Source organism: Triturus cristatus, chromosome 9, assembly GCF_964204655.1.
Source record: "Triturus cristatus chromosome 9, aTriCri1.1, whole genome shotgun sequence".
Classification (NCBI taxonomy): domain Eukaryota; kingdom Metazoa; phylum Chordata; class Amphibia; order Caudata; family Salamandridae; genus Triturus; species Triturus cristatus.
Genome location: NC_140592.1, coordinates 20854014 through 20874015, shown reverse-complemented (window position 1 = coordinate 20874015; position 20002 = coordinate 20854014). Strand labels below are relative to the sequence as shown.

At 46.1% G+C, this 20002-nt stretch overlaps 1 protein-coding gene across 2 annotated transcripts in view; it reads left to right on the top strand.

Annotated features, from left to right (window-relative positions):
• The window catches only part of LHFPL4 (LHFPL tetraspan subfamily member 4), a 322093-nt gene extending 306417 nt beyond the window's left edge, over positions 1–15676 (top strand). For both annotated transcript variants that reach the window (XM_085624262.1, XM_085624261.1), the window contains one exon: positions 9074–15676. In XM_085624262.1, the coding sequence (XP_085480388.1) occupies positions 9074–9087 (14 nt within the window). In that variant the 3' untranslated portion in view covers positions 9088–15676. The remainder of the gene's footprint in view (positions 1–9073) is intronic.
• The last annotated feature ends 4326 nt before the right edge of the window (positions 15677–20002 follow it).

Genomic DNA, 20002 nt, shown 5'->3' with positions numbered 1-20002 from the left:
GTCTTACAGTGAGGTCTGTCAGTGCTGGCTGTGGCTGTGGTCTGTGTCACAGTGAGGTCTGTCAGTGCTGGCTGTGGCTGTGGCCTGTGTCACAGTGAGGTTTGTCAGTGCTGGCTGTGGCTGTGGTCAGTGTCACAGTGAGGTCTGTCAGTGCTGGCTGCAGTCTGTCTTACAGTGAGGTCTGTCAGTGGTGGTTGTGGTCTGTGTTACAGGGAGGTCTGTCAGTGCTGGCTGTGGCTGTGGTCAGTGTCACAGTGAGGTCTGTCAGTGCTGGCTGCAGTCTGTCTTACAGTGAGGTCTGTCAGTGCTGGCTGCAGTCTGTCTTACAGTGAGGTCTGTCAGTGCTGGCTGAGGTCTGTCTTACAGTGAGGTCTGTCGGTGCAGCTGTGGTCTGTGTCACAGTGAGGTTGGTCGGTGCTGGCTGTGTGTAGTTGTGTTCTCTTGAAGGTCTCTGATATCTTCGGTAGTCCAGCCACGGCCCGGTCTGTCCGGTATTACAATCAGGCCTGTCGGGGTTGTTTGTGGTCAGTGCACTGAAGTCTGAGGCTTTGTGTGTGTTGTTTGTTGTGCTCCTTCCTCAAATCCTTTGCCATTGTTGTGTGTTGCGCTGATGCAGATTTCTTTACCGATTTTGATCCAAACAATTGGTGTAAAATGCTCATAGTAATGGTGGAACCCTACTGCCATCTGGTGGCGAGGATTGTTTACTACCACAAGTGAGACAAGGCCATTACCGACCGCCCGGACAGACTGCACAAGGCGACGCGCCTTCAATAGATACGAGGACGTTTTTGCTTATTAATACTTTGACAGGACCCAGGACTCCATACGGATTTACATACGCCCTGAGGAAGCCCCAGGCCGGATGGGCAATTTAATGGGGTGAAACACGTGTTGGCTACACTTCTCTTGTTGCTCACCCACAAGAAAGTCACAATACCTCATGCAATCGCAATTAAAACATATTCACGTAAAATCGCAACTGCTGTCTCTGGAGTTTTCTCCGCAAATATCAACAAACAATCAATATTTGTCCTAACACCCTCTTGAAACGTTATTTCTATCAGTGGAGCGGGGGCTCGCCCACTGTTGAGGACAAATACTCAACTCATACTGTACTCAATAATACGGTCCCTAAGGGATTGGGACCCACTGTCCCCCTTCTTACTTTAGTGTCTTGAGGGTATGTATTGGTATTTATATAGCGCCAACGTAGCAAGGAAGCAGCGGAGCGCTGTGCATTACACAGAAGGATTCTGATACAATCTGTAGGATCGTGCACATCAAGAAGGGATACGGATACATTAATATATTTCACATTTTCAGGCGCAGGGAGATTACGTGATTTGATCAGAATGGCAGTATTGTGAACCAAGCTGCAGAGAGCAAGATGCCCCAGAGTCTAGGGGGCAGCTCCTGCCACTGAGCCGCCTCCCTTCTAATGTTACCGGATGCCTGCGGCATATCACCCCCTCCATTCTAATGTTACCATATGCCTACGACATATCGCCCCCTCCTTTCTAATGTTACTGTATGCCTGCGGCATATCACCCCCTCACTTCTTATGTTACCAGATGCCTGCGGCATATCACCCCCTGCCTTTTAATGTTACCGGATACATACAGCATATCACCCCCTTCCTTCTAATCTTACCGCATGCCTGCGGCATATCAACCCTCCCTTCTAATCTTACCGATATATACGGCATATCACCCACTCTCTTCTAATGTTACCAGATGCCTGCGGCATATCACCCCCTTCTTTTTAATGATACCGGATACATATGGCATATCACCCCCCTCCCTTCTAATGTTACCGAATGCCTGTGGCATATCACCCCCTCCCTTCTAATGTTACTGGATGCCATCGGCATATCACCCCCTCCCTTTTAATGTTACCGGAAGCCTGCAGCATATCACCCCCTTCCTTCTAATCTTACCGCATGCTTGTGGCATATCAACCCTCCCTTCTAATCTTACCAGATATATACGGCATATCATCCCCTCCCTTCTAATCTTACCGGATATATACGGCATATCATCCCCTCCCTTCTAATCTTACCGGATATATACGGCATATCATCCCCTCCCTTCTAATCTTAACGGATGCCTGCAGCATATCAAGCCTCCCTTTTAATGTTACCGGATATATTATAATATTAATAACAGACATTTATAAAGCGCAACAGCTACCTCAAACAGTGTTGTCCCGGCACTTAGCAGGCAAGCAGGATCGAGGGAGATGCAGCATTCTAGTTCTGGTTAAAAAGCCACGTTTTCAGAGTCTTTCTGAACTCACGTTCAGACTGAATAAGGCGCATGTTGGAAGGCAGGGAATTCCACAATTTACCCGTTACCACTGAGATGGCTCTGCCTCCAATGCGTGACCTCGCAAAGCGAGGTTCTGCGAGCAGATGTTGTAAGTTAGACCTCAATGACCGTTTTAGTTGGTAGCGACCTAGTCGCTGCTTTAGGTAGCTAGGACAATTGCCTCGCAATGCCTGGATTGCTATGGTCAGGGCCTTAAACTTTATCCTTTCCGCCAGCGGAAGCAAGTGCAACTGTCTGATATGCGGAGAGATGTGGTGTCGATACGGTACTTGTTTAATTAATCTTGCAGCCGCATTTTGCACCATCTGCTATATCTTAATCAGATGGGCGGGTAGTCCTAGGTACAGACTGTTTGCATAGTCCAGCCGAGATGTTACTGTGGCATGAACAATGACTCTACGACAATCCTCTGGCAGTAGATGCAGACATTTCCTCAGGCTTCTCAACTTGCAGAAGCAAGTGGCAGCTATCTGATGTACTTGGGCTGTGAAAGAGAGATCTCACTTTCTAATGTTACTGATGCAGGCAGCATATTGCCCCCTCCATATAATGTTACCGGATTCCTGCAGCATATCCCCCCCTTCCTCCTAATCTTACCAGATGCTGCGGCATATCACCCCCTCCCTCCTAATGTTACCAGATGCTGCGGCATATCACACCCTCCCTCCTAATGTTACCAGATGCTGCGGCATATCACCCCCTCCCTCCTAATGTTACCAGATGCTGCGGCATATCACCCCTCCCTTCTAATGTTACCAGATGCTGCGGCATATCATCCTTTCCCTCCTAATGTTACCAGATGCTGCGGCATATCACCCCCTCCCTCCTAATGTTACCAGATGCTGCGGCATATCACCCCCTCCCTCCCAATGTTACCAGATGCTGCGGCATATCACCCCCTCCCTCCTAATGTTACCAGATGCTGCGGCATATCACCCCCTCCCTCCTAATGTTACCAGATGCTGCGGCATATCACCCACTCCCTCCTAATGTTACCAGATGCTGCGGCATATCACCCCCTCCCTCCTAATGTTACCAGATGCTGCGGCATATCACCCCCTCCCTCCTAATGTTACCAGATGCTGCGGCATATCACCCCCTCCCTCCTAATGTTACCAGATGCTACGGCATATCACCCCCTCCCTCCTAATGTTACCAGATGCTGCGGCATATCACCCCCTCCCTCCTAATGTTACCAGATGCTGCGGCATATCACCCCCTCCCTCCTAATGTTACCAGATGCTGCGGCATATCATCCTTTCCCTCCTAATGTTACCAGATGCTGCGGCATATCACCCCCTCCCTCCTAATGTTACCAGATGCTGCGGCATATCACCCCCTCCCTCCTAATGTTACCAGATGCTGCGGCATATCACCCCCTCCCTCCTAATGTTACCCGATGCTGCGGCATATCACCCCCTCCCTCCTAATGTTACCAGATGCTGCGGCATATCACCCCCTCCCTCCTAATGTTACCAGATGCTGCGGCATATCACCCCCTCCCTCCTAATGTTACCAGATGCTGCGGCATATCACCCCCTCCCTCCTAATGTTACCAGATGCTGCGGCATATCACCCCCTCCCTCCTAATGTTACCAGATGCTGCGGCATATCATCTTTTCCCTCCCAATGTTACCAGATGCTGCGGCATATCACCCCCTCCCTTCTAATGTTACCAGATGCTGCGGCATATCACCCCCTCCCTCCTAATGTTACCAGATGCTGCGGCATATCATCTTTTCCCTCCCAATGTTACCAGATGCTGCGGCATATCACCCCCTCCCTCCTAATGTTACCAGATGCTGCGGCATATCACCCCCTCCCTCCTAATGTTACCAGATGCTGCGGCATATCATCTTTTCCCTCCCAATGTTACCAGATGCTGCGGCATATCACCCCCTCCCTCCTAATGTTACCAGATGCTGCGGCATATCACCCCCTCCCTCCTAATGTTACCAGATGCTGCGGCATATCATCTTTTCCCTCCTAATGTTACCAGATGCTGCGGCATATCACCCCCTCCCTCCTAATGTTACCAGATGCTGCGGCATATCACCCCCTCCCTCCTAATGTTACCAGATGCTGCGGCATATCACCCCCTCCCTTCTAATGTTACCAGATGCTGCGGCATATCATCCTTTCCCTTCTAATGTTACCAGATGCTGCGGCATATCATCCTTTCCCTTCTAATGTTACCAGATGCTGCGGCATATCATCCTTTCCCTCCTAATGTCACCAGATGCTGCGGCATATCACCCCCTCCCTCCTAATGTTACCAGATGCTGCGGCATATCACCCCCTCCCTCCTAATGTTACCAGATGCTGCGGCATATCACCCCCTCCCTTCTAATGTTACCAGATGCTGCGGCATATCATCCTTTCCCTTCTAATGTTACCAGATGCTGCGGCATATCATCCTTTCCCTTCTAATGTTACCAGATGCTGCGGCATATCATCCTTTCCCTCCTAATGTCACCAGATGCTGCGGCATATCATCCTTTCCCCTCTAATGTTACCTGCTGTTGGACAGTGCATTATTAGTAGTGGTAAATATGCATCCACCACTGGCAATAAAGCCACTAACACAGTCTAGGACTCAGTACGGGTCTCAATAAATTATTACCGTGCTCAACCCTGGGTAGCTTGACTGCGAGCAGGGAGGCTTAACTAAGGCGACAGGTATGTAAAGCATTTAAAAACACTAATTCAGTGAATAATTAAGACACAACACAAAATAAAATTCCAACACCAATTTATAAAAATAGGAAATATTTTTTATCTTTAAAATGACACCAAAGCGACAAAAATACAATGCAGGGAATAAGAGAGATGCCTTTTTAAAGAATAAACACTTTCTAGCACTTAGTCACCCTACAGAGTTTTTTCCCCACAGTTGCTCCAAATTTTTCCAAACTTCTGGAAGGTCTTCCTTAAGTTCCTCTTGAGGGTCCAAAGGGTCCACAACCCAATACAAGGGTCTGGAAGCTCCAAGATGGTCCTTGAAATTCTGGGACCACAATTCCCACAATGCCCCTTGTCAAAACCCCTCAAATGTTCACTAGCTGCACTCCAGACAGGGGGCTCTTGGAGGAGTTGATGCGAGTGAGCTCTGTTAACCTGTACCTTGCAGTGAGCTCACTCTTTATTCCTCTTGAAGCAAAGTACATCCAAAGGGCTGTAGTTCCAGATAATGCAGCAGACGCAGTCAGCCAGAATGCAGGGCCTGATGGTGCAAATCACGTTTCCACCTTGGTAAGCCTTCTTCGTCTCTGAGTTTCAAGCCCCAGATCTGAAAGGCTCTGCACCTCTCACATATATATTCAGTGTTCTCTGGGGTCAAGCAGGAGAGCTCTCCTGTCCAATGAGGTACAAGGCAACACCCCAGAGCATGACCACTTCCTCCAAAGCGTGGCACCCCTTCTGGTCACCACATTCCCTAGCCCTCAATCTTACATCCTGTTGCCACAAAGGGCCCTTCTTCTCCCCCATTACATGTCCAAATTGATTTTGCTGCTTGCCTGGGATATTAGATGTTTCCTGCACCAGTGGGTGAGATGTGGCAATGATAGAAAGTCTAGACATAGCCTGTAAAGATGCTGCAGTCTGCCTTCAGTCAACTATCGCTTTCGGGAGATGAAGCAATTTTCTCTCGAACAATCAGACTGGATTCCAGAGTGGTCTGTGAGTGGAGGCCGCACTGGGAGACATCAGGACCACCCGTGACTCGGTTGAGCTCTGCTTGTTTTGTTCCTAGAGCCCTTCTGGCTTTCAAGCTGTCACACCCCTACGTCGCTACAAAGACTCAATATTCAGGTTATTTGTGTTAAACATCCATGATGGAAACCAACATTGCATCAGGGTCAACCTGTAGATTCTGCACTGGGTACAGTCAGTTTTTGTAACTATGTGAAGCTGACTGGCAGCATTGAACATGGTCCAGATTGAGCCAACCTAAAATAAACAAAATGCTGCCCTGCATTGGATTTTCTCCTTCATCAGTAACATCTTCCTCATTAAATCACTTTCTTCTTCTCCGCTCCACTGCTCCCTCCTACAGATAATGTCTCTCAAAAGTCCCCCGATGGTCTTCTCCTCCCCGATGTGCAGTTCAGCCCTTACGCAAACCATTCCAAAGTCTCAATTTAGAATCTCAATCCCTCGCCTCTAAAACAAGTCACCGATGGAGCTTTTGCTACATCTTGTGATCTCTACACTAATTTTCCCTTACCTAAACTTCCATCGATGTACCTTGTTTAAAGAGGAATAAAGAGTGGCCTCGCTGCAAGCTACAGGTTAACAGAGGTGGGGGGGTCATGTAACTATAAGCAGGGTCTTTCTAAAAGATGTTTTATATGCCCTAATGATGGAGAAATTGTACATTTCAATTTCCCCATTGTAGATCCCCAGCCACATAGGATAACATGGCAATAGTTTATTTACGCAAAACTATCGCTAGGGGTTAACAAAAATATCATTCAAGTACTTCGAGGAATGGTAGTGATAAATCCAACAATATGCTATTGGTGAAATTAGCCTAAAGCATACAGAAAAGATGTTATAAGACTTTCCTGTCTGTAAGCCGAAATTCAGCCTTCCTGTGGTCTTCCCTGATTGGTCAGAGTTAAAAGGATTAGCCCGGCTGATTGATGAAGCGATAAGTGGCTCACCAGGGGAGAGGCTATCTCTATGAGAGAGCTCTGATACACAGGAATGACAGAGCAGGGGGCAGGGGTCATAAACCATGGAGCTTCAAAGGGGATAGGACAGGCAGGAAATGCCAGGCCCATCTACCCATCAGCCCCTTTGACCCAGCCAGATGGCAATCTTAAGGCAGGAATTTGCAGATGGTAGGGGAAGGAGAGCCATGGATCTGAGCCATACTGGAGATTGATTTAACTAGTTCTTGTTTCTCTACTGCAAGTTCAGAGATACTGAATTTTGAAAGAATAGTGCTTTCTAGGAGATTTTGTCACACTTTGGAGGAAGTGGTCATGCTCTGGGGTGTTGCCTTGCACCTCATTGGGCAGGAGCCCTCTCCTGCTTGACCACAGAGACCACTGAATATATATGTGAGAGGTGCAGAGCCTCACAGATCTGGAGCTTGAAACTAACAAAAGAAGAAGGCTTACCAAGGTGGAAACCTGACTTGGACCATCTGGCCCTGCATTCTGGCTGACTGCGTCTGCTGCATTATCTGGCGCTACAGCCCTTTGGATGTACTTTGCTTCAAGAGAATTAAAGAGTGGGCTCCCTGAAAGCTACAGGTTAACAGAGCTCACCTGGACCATCACCACCAAGACTCCCCAGTCTGGAGTGCGTCCAGTGGATTTGTAAGTGTTTTGTCCAAGTGAATCGTGGGAACCGAAGTCCCAAACATTCAAGGATCATCTTGGAAAATCCAGACCCTTGGATTGTGTTTTGGACACTTTGGACCCCACAAGGGGAACTTCGAGGAGAAGTTCCAGAAGTTTGGGGCAGTTTGGAGCAACTTTGGAAAAAAGCTGCATAAGGGGACCGACTCAAACGCAAGACCAAAGCTGGTGACCTTCAACTGCGAGCTGGCCTGCCATGCTGGTTCGTCCCGCTGTGAAGCTCCGGTGGTCTGACTTCCAGAGTTTGACAGGGGGCTCCCTGGAAAGCAAGCCAGTGACCCCTCACTGAACCCAGACAGGTGAAGAGCAACAAGGGACCCTTGCAGAAAAAGCTCCACAAAAGTTTTCATGTCCTAAGGTAAAATCTCAACCAAGGCCTACTGCAAGGGGTATCTGAGCAGGGCTCCATCGTGGTCTGCCTGAAACTTTTACTATGTCTCGGTCAAGCACGACCAGATATCCCAATGTGGCTTTATAGGTTTCTAAGTGCTATATAGTGCTAAATCTTTAAAAATTAATACATCCGGTTCCCTACATTGGATTTTTGTTTGTCATTTTGGTGTCATTTTGAAAAATACAAACATGTCCTATGCTTATAAATTGGTGTGGGATTTTTATTGTGTGTTGTGTCTTAATTATTTACTGCATTGGTGTTTTTAAATGCTATACATACCTGTCTCTCTAGTTAAGCCTCGCTGCTCGCAACCAAGCTACCTAGGGGTCAGCATGGTAATAATTTACTTAGACCTATTCTGAGATCTCGACTGTGTTGGTGGCCTTGTTGCCAGTGGTAGATGCCTATGGACTACTAATAACCCACTTTGCAGCTCAAGATGGTAATTCATGATATCAATCTTAAGTCTAATGCCGTGCCTGTGAAGCATAAAGTCAGATCGGTTTCTCTCAGTGAAAGAGATGAATTGAAAACTATTATGAATTATGTAAGGATGGCATCATACAAGCTATTGATTCATCAGAGTGGGTTGCGGCAATAGTTTTAGCTAAGAAGAAAAATGGCAGTTTGCGCCTATGTGCTGATATAAGGTCACTTAACAACAACATCGTTGTGTATTCTCATCCTGTGTCCAGTGTCCAAAGCTATCAGTCTGCCCGCTCTAAGCCCTGCCCAGCTGCCTATAGAGTCAGAGATTCTGAATATGAGGATGTCCTGCATGTTGTGTGTTGTGTTTTTGTTACAGTTCTTCAGTGGGCTTTTGTTGGTGACAACCAAAATCTCAGTCCTTCAATAGTAGGCAGATAGGTGGGTCTCTGACACTGTGGTTTGCTGCTAGTATTCTTTCTATATTTTTTAGATATCTTGTGTCTTGCTTCTCCTTCTCACATTGTGGTGTTTTGCTTTTTTTCCTCCAGAGGATATAATGTAGAAGAAATGCAGATGTGCCCTGCCCTCTCACGGAAAGCAACATCTGCCTGCCAACGGAAGCCACAGGACTGCTACTTTTCCTCTCCACTGTCCTGATGCACAGCTCTGCCTTTCCATTTCCCCTTCATGGAGAATGCACCACCTCAACATGAACCTCAGACACACCTTATGGGTTCATCACACCTGTGACCACTGTCTGTGCTGTACAGCGAAGCGTGAACTTAAGACATGGGGTGCACAGAGAGCAATGACTGCTTTTTATTCACTTCGGGGAAAAATGCATCTTCAAAGACAGAAAAAGACCCTGTTTTGTAGAAAAAAAACATTTTCCACAAAGTATTTCTATATCTCTGAGAATCTGTGCCAATGTCCAGGTCCCAGTAGTAGACATTACCTGAGTACTACGCACCCTGCTGTGTCTGGTGACAATGGAATCAAAAACATTTTTTGGAGGTTCATGTACTCCAGCTGCCACATAAACAATGCCACCTCCATGCCACTGAGGCCTCTACCCCCAGTGAGGCCTGTACCCCCAATGGGGCCTGCAGCCTTGGTCAGACTGCTGTCTTCTTGTAGCCTGCACTCTGGTACAGTATGCACCCTGCTTAGGGCTGCACCACCTTCCCTTCCTTGTTCCCTCCAAGAAGCACCCCCTTTTGTACAGCAGCACACCCTGAACTGCATGGTTGAGCAGGAAACTCAACGACGTTTGATATTTTTATGCGCTAACTTGAGCCAATCGGTGTTCAATTAACAGGGTATAAGGCCTGGTCCTCTTTGCCTGCAGAGGTCAGAGCCGAGGTTCAGATAGGTCAACACCACACATCACCACCAGGGGGAAATAGGTCAGAGGGAGGCGGATGACGCAGAAGTAGTGGTTAATTTGTAAAAAAAAGAAAAAGGCACACGCCAGGGCCCGAGGTACGTATTTCTCAAGAGACCACTGTAGCTTGTGCCAGCCACAGACAGCACCGCTAAATTCCAGTACCAATATAACTACCTGTCATCACACTCCTACAACCGCTACAATTTAGACTACTCTCAATTACCCTACGCAGCAAGAATGAGTTGACATGCTGGTATTATTCATTTTAATGTACCTTTGTTAAACGCTCTGCTGATGTGTTCACTTCAAAAATAGACGAATACTGCCACCATGTGGTGAACTGTCATAAGTGCTGGTATTGAGAATTAAGTGGCGGTGCTAAGTACCAGCAAACACCGACTGACATTAAACATTGCACCGAAGGACAATGAGTAGATTGGGGGCTCAAACCCCATCATGCCCCGGTTTACACTGGTATTGGGTGTCATAAAGGCAGCATCATGATCAGAAAATAAACAGGAATATACGAGTCCTATTCACTTCCCTTGATTTCCACTCAAGCTCCTACCACAGTTACGTAGCAGCAGATGGGAGACTTTAAAGAGGCTAATGAGTCGAACTGTGAATCTGCCACCCCTGCCACTTTGGTGATTTGACATCCACGGCCCCATGGACCCTCCAGAGGCACACAACTGCCAGTAAATCCTGTGCTCTCCTAACATCTCTGTCACACAGCTGCAAGTGACATCTCAGAAGGCACTGCGCCCTGCAGCACTAGCTTTTCTGAAAAAATAACTTTCAACAATGTTGTTGCTTAAAGGACCAGAACTGGCTGAAGGAATCACACATAATACGTGTCAATTGGTAGCCAATAAGTCACTTTTATCCCACTGGTGCTGGGTCATTCAGACTGTCTCTTACTCAAAGCTTGGCTGTCTGTAGGACTGAAAAGTTTCAGCTCTCCTTCCATCATCTCCTTGTGTTTGCTTTTTTCGCCCTAAGTTGGCAGAGTATGCCCAGACGTGGGTCCCTTGCTCACTTTGCCACTGGATTCAAGCTAGCCTGGCTGATGAGGAGTGTTACCCCAAAACCGGTCCTGTTCGGACTGGACTGTTTCCATGAGGAACAGGGTCAAGACTGATTTGCATATGGCTGGGTCTGAACTAGGGTGGCGAAGTGAGCTAAAGATGATGATGGATTCAAACCAGATATGTGACTGGGGGTGAGTTTCTGAAATGTTTCAGCGCTCCGTCCATCATCTCCTTGTGTTTGTCTGTAGGACATACTACATAGTGTCAGCGGTGTCTCACTTGCTTCACACCTGGCTCTCTCTGATGCTGTGTGACCTCTTTAAGGAGCTTGAGGTTCTGCACAGCAGGTGCTAAAACCAGAGATCTGGCGGCCCACTGGCCAGTTCTGTAAAGAGACTCTCCTGTTGGGGTTCCTCGGCCTCCCAGATGCTCCCAGCTCTGGTACTTTTCAGAAGTGAATCCTATGCGCTGAGAGAGAGCGATGTGTTCCAGATCTCACAACTGGGGAATGAGGGTCTAGAACGGAGGTTGATCCCACAAGGGAGAGCTCTTCCAGTAGATGCATCTCATCTAGTCCCTGGCAGCCAAGACCACTGTGAGTGTGCACTGTGGACACTAAGGAACTTAGACTACATTTCCCATAATGCCTTTGCCACACCTGCGGGGTTCTACCTCAATTCTCCTGGATCTCTGCAGCCTGGCTAGGCTTTTCTTGCTTATGTGGCTGGCAGAAAGAGGTCATGCTCTGATCATAGACCATTAACTGTGTTCTCTGTAAAATACTGGTGAGCATTCGATGGAGGGTCCCCGCAAGGGTTAGCTGTGCCCTTGATCCCCCCCACCCCTTCCTTGTGCCCATGCAGGTCCAAGGCTATTAGGGCGTTGCAGGGTGTTCAGTCGTCTGTTCAGAAATGAGTTTGCAAGACTCTTCCTTTCAGCAAGGTTTCACTACGAGGTGACTCTTCCTTTCAGCAAAGTTTCACCACAAGGCGACTCTTCCTTTCATCAGGGTTTCGCCATGAGGCGACAAAGGTGCAGCGACTCTGCAGGGATTGCAAATGAGTGGCTATTATTGGACAGGTATAAGCAAGGTCAGAATGGTAATGCGGGCACTTGGGAAATGGCCGAGGGCCAGTATTGAAGTTCCAGCTGTGGGCTGCTTTTTTGGGCAGCCAATTTTGGCGGTGTCTGTGTTCGGATGCTGCTAGCGGTCCAGTGGGTGTCTGAGTGGCCTTTCTGGAGGCAGATGGGCATTCATTACCTTCCTTTTATAAACGGGCAGAGGTGTCACTCCCTTTCTCTCGCTGGGCGGCCAATTATTGTGTGTATACTGAGTGGGGGTAGGGGGCCTGAGCCAAAGTGGCCTCACTTGTTTTCAGGTGTTTATAAAACTTCGCCGAAGCAGTGTTTTGAGGAAAGGCAATATGAAAATGTGGATCACTTTTTTGTAGCGTGCCCGGCCCGATTTCTAATCCCATTCCAACCCTGGGTACAAGGGCTTTTCAGAGCCATACTAGGAAGGCGAAAACTATTTAACACCAGATTGGCAGCAAACCCGGCACAATCGGGTGCTGGTGATTAACTTCAGTACAGAGAAATCATTAGGAGTTTTAGGCCCGCCCACAAGTGATTTAATTTCAACCAAGTCAGGATAATGAGATTTAACTTGTACCACGGCTGAAAAGTGTGAGGAGAACAGAAGGTGACATTAGATTGCCCCAAAACAATCTTCGCAGTAAAAACGAACAGAATGAAACGTCATGGAAATGAAAATAGGACTGTAAAAGTAGTAACGAAAAGGAGACTGCACAAGTAAGGAAGTCCGCTAGATCCTTCAAGTTTAAAGATCTGCTCGCCTTAGTTTTTTCAACTTGAAAAGTCTGTCTTGAGGCAACTTGTAACTGTCTCTTGCTTGAATTACGCCGTTGCCCTCCCCTGGGTTTGCCTGCATCCACCATTGCTCATTAGTTTCAGCTGAGCTAAACCGCAGCTGCAGGATTAATACTCAGATGTCCCAGTGATACCTCCATTTTTGACCATCTAAAGAAACTCCATTGGCTTCCAATCCATAAACGTGTCTTGTTTAAAAGTCTGTGCAAATGTCTCAAAATGTTATATTATGAGCACATTTCTTTCCTACGACTTCCGACTCTTTAAAGCCCTTGGATCTTCTTGCATCCGCTTGGGCTTCTGAATACGCACGCCCAGGATCAAGGAATCACGCTAAGGGGGCCGTGCCTCTTCTTTCAAAGCAGTCTCTTCCTTGAATTTCCTGCCAGTTGACTTGGGTTCCAGGACCTGTTTTATGCCGCCCAAGAACGCCTTGAAAACCTGTTTATTCCGGCTCTAAATGGCCCCTTTCCCTGCCGGTAGCTGCATGTCCCAAAATCGTAAGATTTCCCATAAACCAGACTTTATTTGCAAGGAAGGGAGAATCTGCCAGGTGACTTAGAAGAGGATTTAATGCAGTACCAATGCAGGGATGGCAGCTCGGGCACAGCAGAGGTCATTTAGTAGTTAGGTGTGAGAGCCTGGGCCATGACAGGTCAGGATGACAACCGCACCAGCCGGATAGAAACTGAGGTCTAGCTGACATGACCATGAACAGTGCTACCAAGAAGGGTGGTTAGTGAACAATAATGTGCAACTATTGTAGCAAGGGGGCAGAATGGAAAGAGTTCTTGAACAGAGCTGAGACATTGTAAGTGGAAAGACATTTATTGGGTGTCTCGTATCAGGCGATTGTGCCTTGGGGCGCTTAGATGTAGACAGAACGGGACAGGGAAGTGCTGTGGGCAAGCAGATTTCAATTGCCAGGAGTGGCACTTTTAGACGAGGGCAGGTTGTGTAAGAGGGGTGGGGGTGAAAGACATGAAATGTTCTCTTGCTTCAGTTGAGTCCTTTTCCATACATGGGTCATGAACGACGCATGAAATGTGGAAGTGTCTCATTAAGTACATTGATCAGAAGACCGATCCTAGGATTGTGGGTCACACTGCAGTGATTGGTGCCTCTGGCGGAATCTTACAGCCAAAGTGACATGGTGGAGGTCTCAGTTCTGGACACCTTACATTGGTGGGCCTTATTTGGGGATATTGTCATATAATAATGAGCATAACGTAAGAAAGATTTGTTGGTGGGTTCAGTGATCCACCATCCCCATAAAAAGAAGACAAGACAATGACCATGATTGTACCCTTGAATCCTTTCCTTTTTTACTCGATTACCCATATTATACGCCATGTTTATTATAACATGTAATACAAGTGAACATCAGGCTTGAAACTTCTATCAGTTCTCTCAGATTAAACTACTGAGACCTGGGAAAATATTGGGATTTTCCAGGATTTTGTAGGATTACTTGATGCAGTCAAGCTGGGGACAAGATCAGAAGATAGTTCTCCATGGTAAGCAGTCAATGAACAGTCAGTGACCCACTCTCCTTGTCCAAATAACTGGTTGGTCTCTGACGCTGGAGAGGATTTCTCATGTATGGCCTACAGTTTGATGGCTTCTCTTGAGGTCCTGCCTTCCTTGTCACTAGGAAAAGATGATTCTTGAAGAGCAAACATCCACTCATGAAAGTTTAGTCCGATGACCTGTAAAGCTGAGCATGTGGCTGTGTAAAAGAAACTCATTGTGATTGCCAATTTCACCAGTCCACAGCATGTTGCGCTTAGACGCCACCACATTAACACATCACGCGTCTATTCATTCACTCACCAGGCGGTGGTTCTGTGAGACTACCTTCAGCGTAAAGATAGTTTTTAAAGTGCAAGTGGATTTTGGAAGGGTGATGGGAGAGGTGGCAAGGTCAAAGGAGGCCTGTAGAGCAGAGGGTGTTGGTGCAATGAAACAAGATGGCTCCACTTGTACAAATGAGTATCAGCTCTGTCATGGAAAAGAGAGTCTGTATCTGATTTACTTACAGAACACCAACTTTCTCACTTTGTTTGCCTCCTGTGAACCAAACTCGTGACAGAAGATTCTGAACAATGCACTATCACTTTTTTCTTGTGTAAACAATGAACATTTTACCCCTTTTTGAAAGTCATAGTGTAGTTTGAGGATGGTTCATTTGGTTCTTCGCTTTTGGAAGAACCATGGCCTGTGACCTCCGTCTGCACTCAGGAATCACTTCCGCATCCGGAACTTAAAGCCCCCAACCCACAGGAGCAACGCCCAGGGGGACCACCAGCCTTACGACGAACCCTAAAGGAGATTTTTCAATATGCTTCTTTTGTCTCGAGCTGGGACACCTCTTGAGTTTACAACAGCCCCAGCTCACTCCCCTAACCTTGTGTCTTTTTGGAGGTTCCTAACGAGGCTGGAGCCTACTTGTGTTTGGCCAACTGTGTATTGAGTGTTTATGTGCCAAGTGGTATGTCCTGTTCAGGAGCTGGAATCCTATTGGCTTTGGAACTGGTCACCCCCAGACCCATGCACATGTTGCCTTCATCTGTTCCAGCCCCCCCCCCCCAGCCACCAATAGGCCCAGCTCCACCTGTCTTTGTGTTGTATCTGAGTAGGTTAGTTGTGTATTGTAAAGATATCCATCTGTAAAATAGGTTTGAAAATGTGCTCTTTCACCTTAAGAATTCCTCTCATTAGATTTGCCTACTTTTTGATCTTTTCTATTATTTATTTCTGTGTCTGAAATATGTTTTGCTGCCGGATTGTAGCTTCCAGTGCTGGTGCCATAATGTTAAATAAAAAGACACTTTTTACCGCCCCTTCCTGGCTGTGTTTTCCATCTTCTGTCTCCTATTGCTGCCCACCCCCTGGCCCCCCCACCTCTCAGCTTGGCATCACCGTGTTCACACGAACACAATGTAGGGCTTTGTAAAGAGCACCAGAGGATGCTGAGAGGTCAGCATCCCTCACAGCTGGTACCCATCTAAGAAGCAGAAGACGAGGAAGGCCCAATCATCCAGGCTCGGCACAACCAGTGGGTTAAACTGGATTCCCATCCCATCTCTAGACAAGTGTTTGCTTGTTCTGGACTAGACAAATGAAGAATAAAAAACAAGAGAATTGTCAACAGTAGCAATATCAGATCAATATTGAATAATAACAATTTGTAATAGACAATAATGGAATTGCTCAGAATATGAAGAATAGGAACAGAAGATGATGAAAATATAACAAATGCGTGTTATATAGGGGAAAGCAAAAAGGAGAAAGGAAAGAAAAAGACAAATAAAGAAGAAGATGGTATCTAAGATAAAGGTGAGTGAGCAGAAAGGTAACTTATAAAATGTAACCAGAATGGATCAAATTTAATTGTCTGAGATATCGAAAAAGCTGACACAGTAGCTACCCTATGTTCATCACAGATACAATTCCTCCATGCCAAGACAGATAATTTAGAAGCGTCTTTCAGGCAAGAAAGTATTACCTTAAAAGCAAATGCAATGAAGAGATCAAATAACATAGGCTTAGGGGAATGTTGATCAAATTCAGGTGAGGCAGTTCCAAGAAAAACATTTTGAATTAATAATTGAATGTTACATTGAACATTTTAAAAACATTTTGACCAAGTTGTTTCCCAAAATGTAAACACATTGGAACAGTAGTATAATTAATGAGTTAAAGTCCCTGTGAGAGAAGAACAAGACCAGCATAATAGAGAGGAAGTTGAAGAGAATTTACTAATACATTCAGGAGTAATGAGAGCTCTTTTACTAACAAAAAATCAAGATTGTGTAATTCGAGCAGATTTAGATGAATTAAATATTTTAAGCCATATTTTATCCCAAGTATAAGTAGGGAATGAAATGGATAGGTCAGTTTCCCAAGTAAGTCAATAGCAGTTTTGGCTCCTAAAGCAAAAGGAGATAACAACATATTAAATAAAAAGTCAGCCTTTGGTATAGAATCATGAGAAATGTAATGTAATGGTGTACGAGGTGTGAGTAAAATGGTATCCGGAGGAAAGTTATTAGCTGCTAAATAGGATTGAAGAGAGGACGATAATAAATTATATTCCTGTAAAAAGTCATACTCGGTAGGTTGTATCGTGTATGTAGTTGGGAAAAAGGAATAACAAAATTATTTTGTTCAAGCTGATGGATAAACATAACATCCTTTTATTTCCAGTGTTTGTAATAGAATGATTTATACCAAAATGTAATACATTTAGTATTCCAAATAGAGGAAACAAGGAAAGATCTATATGAATTAGAACCTGTAGAAAATATTGTATGTAACAATTGTTGGGAGTATTTTAGTATGGGGTTGATTGATATAAAGGTACAATTAGACATATGAGGGAATGCTTATTATTCCAAAGAAATTTAGTACGTATTGAATTAATTTGAGAGAAACAGAACATGGGTATTTTAAAGGGTGTGTCCAGCCAACCCCACCATGATAGATGAAGAGGAGACCACGATGAGAGTCATTTCTGTAGTGTGGGTTTTAAAATATTAAAAGTGTATCTGATTGTGTTCGAAATGGCAGAAAAAAAACAAATACTGAGATACTTTATTTTGGTAGGGCATCAAGTAAAATTAGTGTAAGCAAACATATATTGGTAGATAAAGAATTTAATGGTAATATTTAAGTTTTAGAAAAATGTAATTTACATCCTGAAATACTGGAGTACAGTTGAATTTTGTTCACAAATTGACTCAAAGGGAAAAGAGGATTAGATATATAAATAAAAATATCATCAGCAAAAGCAGATGATTTCGTTTCAGTAGCATTATGTTTAAAACCTGATATAAATGTATCACAACAAACATGTTCAAGGAAAGGCTCTAAACATAGAATAAATAAGAAAGGTTATAGAGGACAGCCTTGCTGTGTTCCTCCATGCAACTGAAAATATTGGGAAACGCGACCCTTAACAAAAATACTGGCACTGGGATCAGAATATACCAATTTTGCAAATGAAATAAAATTAGGACCAAAGCCATACCATCTGAGAGTAGTAAACATAAATTACCAATTGATGCGGCCTTGGTTCCGCGAGCTGGACGGACTGGCGACTCGATTCCTCTGGGGCGGTGGACGGCCGCGGCTGGCCTTGTCGACGTGTCGCCTACCCACCTTTGATGGAGGGTTGGGTATGACCAATCTATACCTCTACTATTTGGCCACTCGCCTTCTCGTCATTCACGATTGGTTCGGAGGGGGATGGTCCGACCCGGCCTATAGGTTGGAACTAGCCGATTTGGGGTTTCCCTGCATTTTAGATCGCCTGTACGGAGCTCCCATCCCCTCTTCTTGCCCCGGAATCACTAGGGCGGTTTTCCTGGCCTGGCGAGCGGCGCTTCGCCATACCCGGTGGACTGGGCGGCTGACTCGCGCCACTCCCCTTTGGCACGGGATGCTGTTGCGGGACGTTACTGCCCTGGAAGGCTTTAGGTCATGGGACCTGCTCGGCATCTCCCAATTGGGGGACGTCTGGCGGGGGGGGCGCATGTGCTCATACGCAGAGCTACAGGAACGCTTCTCCCTTCACACGTCACAGTTTTATAGGTACCTCCAGCTGCGCCATGCCATACGCACTTATACTCCTTTAGATGTTCGACTGCCAGACCACAGTCCCCCTGAAGCTCAGGTCTTGCTGGGTAACCTGGGGAGGGGGGGTATCTCCCGTATACACCGCTCACTTATTAACAATACCCCCGCGGTTCGGGATGGCTTGAGAGAGAGATGGGAGGGCTGGGTGGGGCCCTTGGACGAGGTGGACTGGAGGGACGCCCTAATGGCCCCCCGGCTGGTGACGGCCTCGGCCAAGTTGCGGCTGATTCAGATATACTACCTCCATACTGCATATCTCACACCGGCACGTCTACACCGAGCGGGCCTCTCTGTCACCGCATCTTGCCCCCGCTGTGGCTTTGACCCGGCCGACTTTATCCATATGGTGTGGTCCTGTCCGGACCTGAGAGATTATTGGAGGGGCATAGAGGCCGACCTCACGGAGGTGTTGGGTTGGGAGGTACCACATAACCCTAGGCACACCCTGCTGGGCATCACGGACGGTCTACAAGGCACTCGTGCAGAGAAACTGTTCCTTATGACGGCCTTCATGGTGGCAAAGAGAGACATTGCAGCGGCATGGAAACACCCACGGCCGCCCACTTTGGCTAAATGGAGTGCTGGTGTGGACTGGTGCGCGGCCCAGGAACGTACTCTTTATCAGGCGAGGGGCTGTCCTAAGAAATACCGTAGGGTATGGGGGAAGTGGTTGGGCAATATACTGTGATTGGGTGCTTTGGGGGTAGGGGTGGGGGGCAGGGCTCGGGTGGGGACGAGGGGGGGCATGCTTTCAACCTGTGTGAATGTATAGTGGTGGTTGTCAGGCGCAAGGTTTTAATACTGTGTTTTTCAAAATCTCCAATAAAAATTGTTTATCAAAAAAATTACCAATTGATACGGTCAAAAGACTCTTCAGAATCAGGAGACAGTGCAGCTAGGGGAGAGTGGTATTTTTTACCAAATGCAAGAACGTTTAAAAACATGATCACATTATCTGCAATAAGTCTGCCCTTAACAAAACCAGATTGATCAGTTTTCACGAGTAAGTAAACAATAGTCTCAAGGCGGGATGCTAGAATTTTGGAAAAAGTTTGCAATCATAATTAATTAATGACATAGGAAAATAATTTTTTATTTAGGGTATGATCTTTAACACGTTTGGGAATAAGGACAATCAAGGCTTCTAAAAAAGATCTGATGACCTTAAAGTTTAAAAGGAAAGAATTAAAAAAGTTCAAGTAGTTTAGGGACAAAAATGGAAGAAAAAGAAGAAAATAATTCACTAGAAAACCCATCTGGACCAGGGGCTTTGGCTTTTTGAAGGATTTCTTGGTGTACATAATCTCCTGGAGAGTTATAAATCAAAGTTATCAGACACCTGAAGAGGTTTAGGTAGACCATAGAAAAAAGTATGCATATTATGTTCTGAAGAGTTTGTATCATCTGAGTACAATAATTGAAATATTCTTGGAAAGTGTTAGAAATGCCAGCATCTAAGGATGCAATTTTGTTGGTACTTTCATTTCGAACAGGGCCAATGTTTTTATGTTCCGATTTAATTTTTAAAT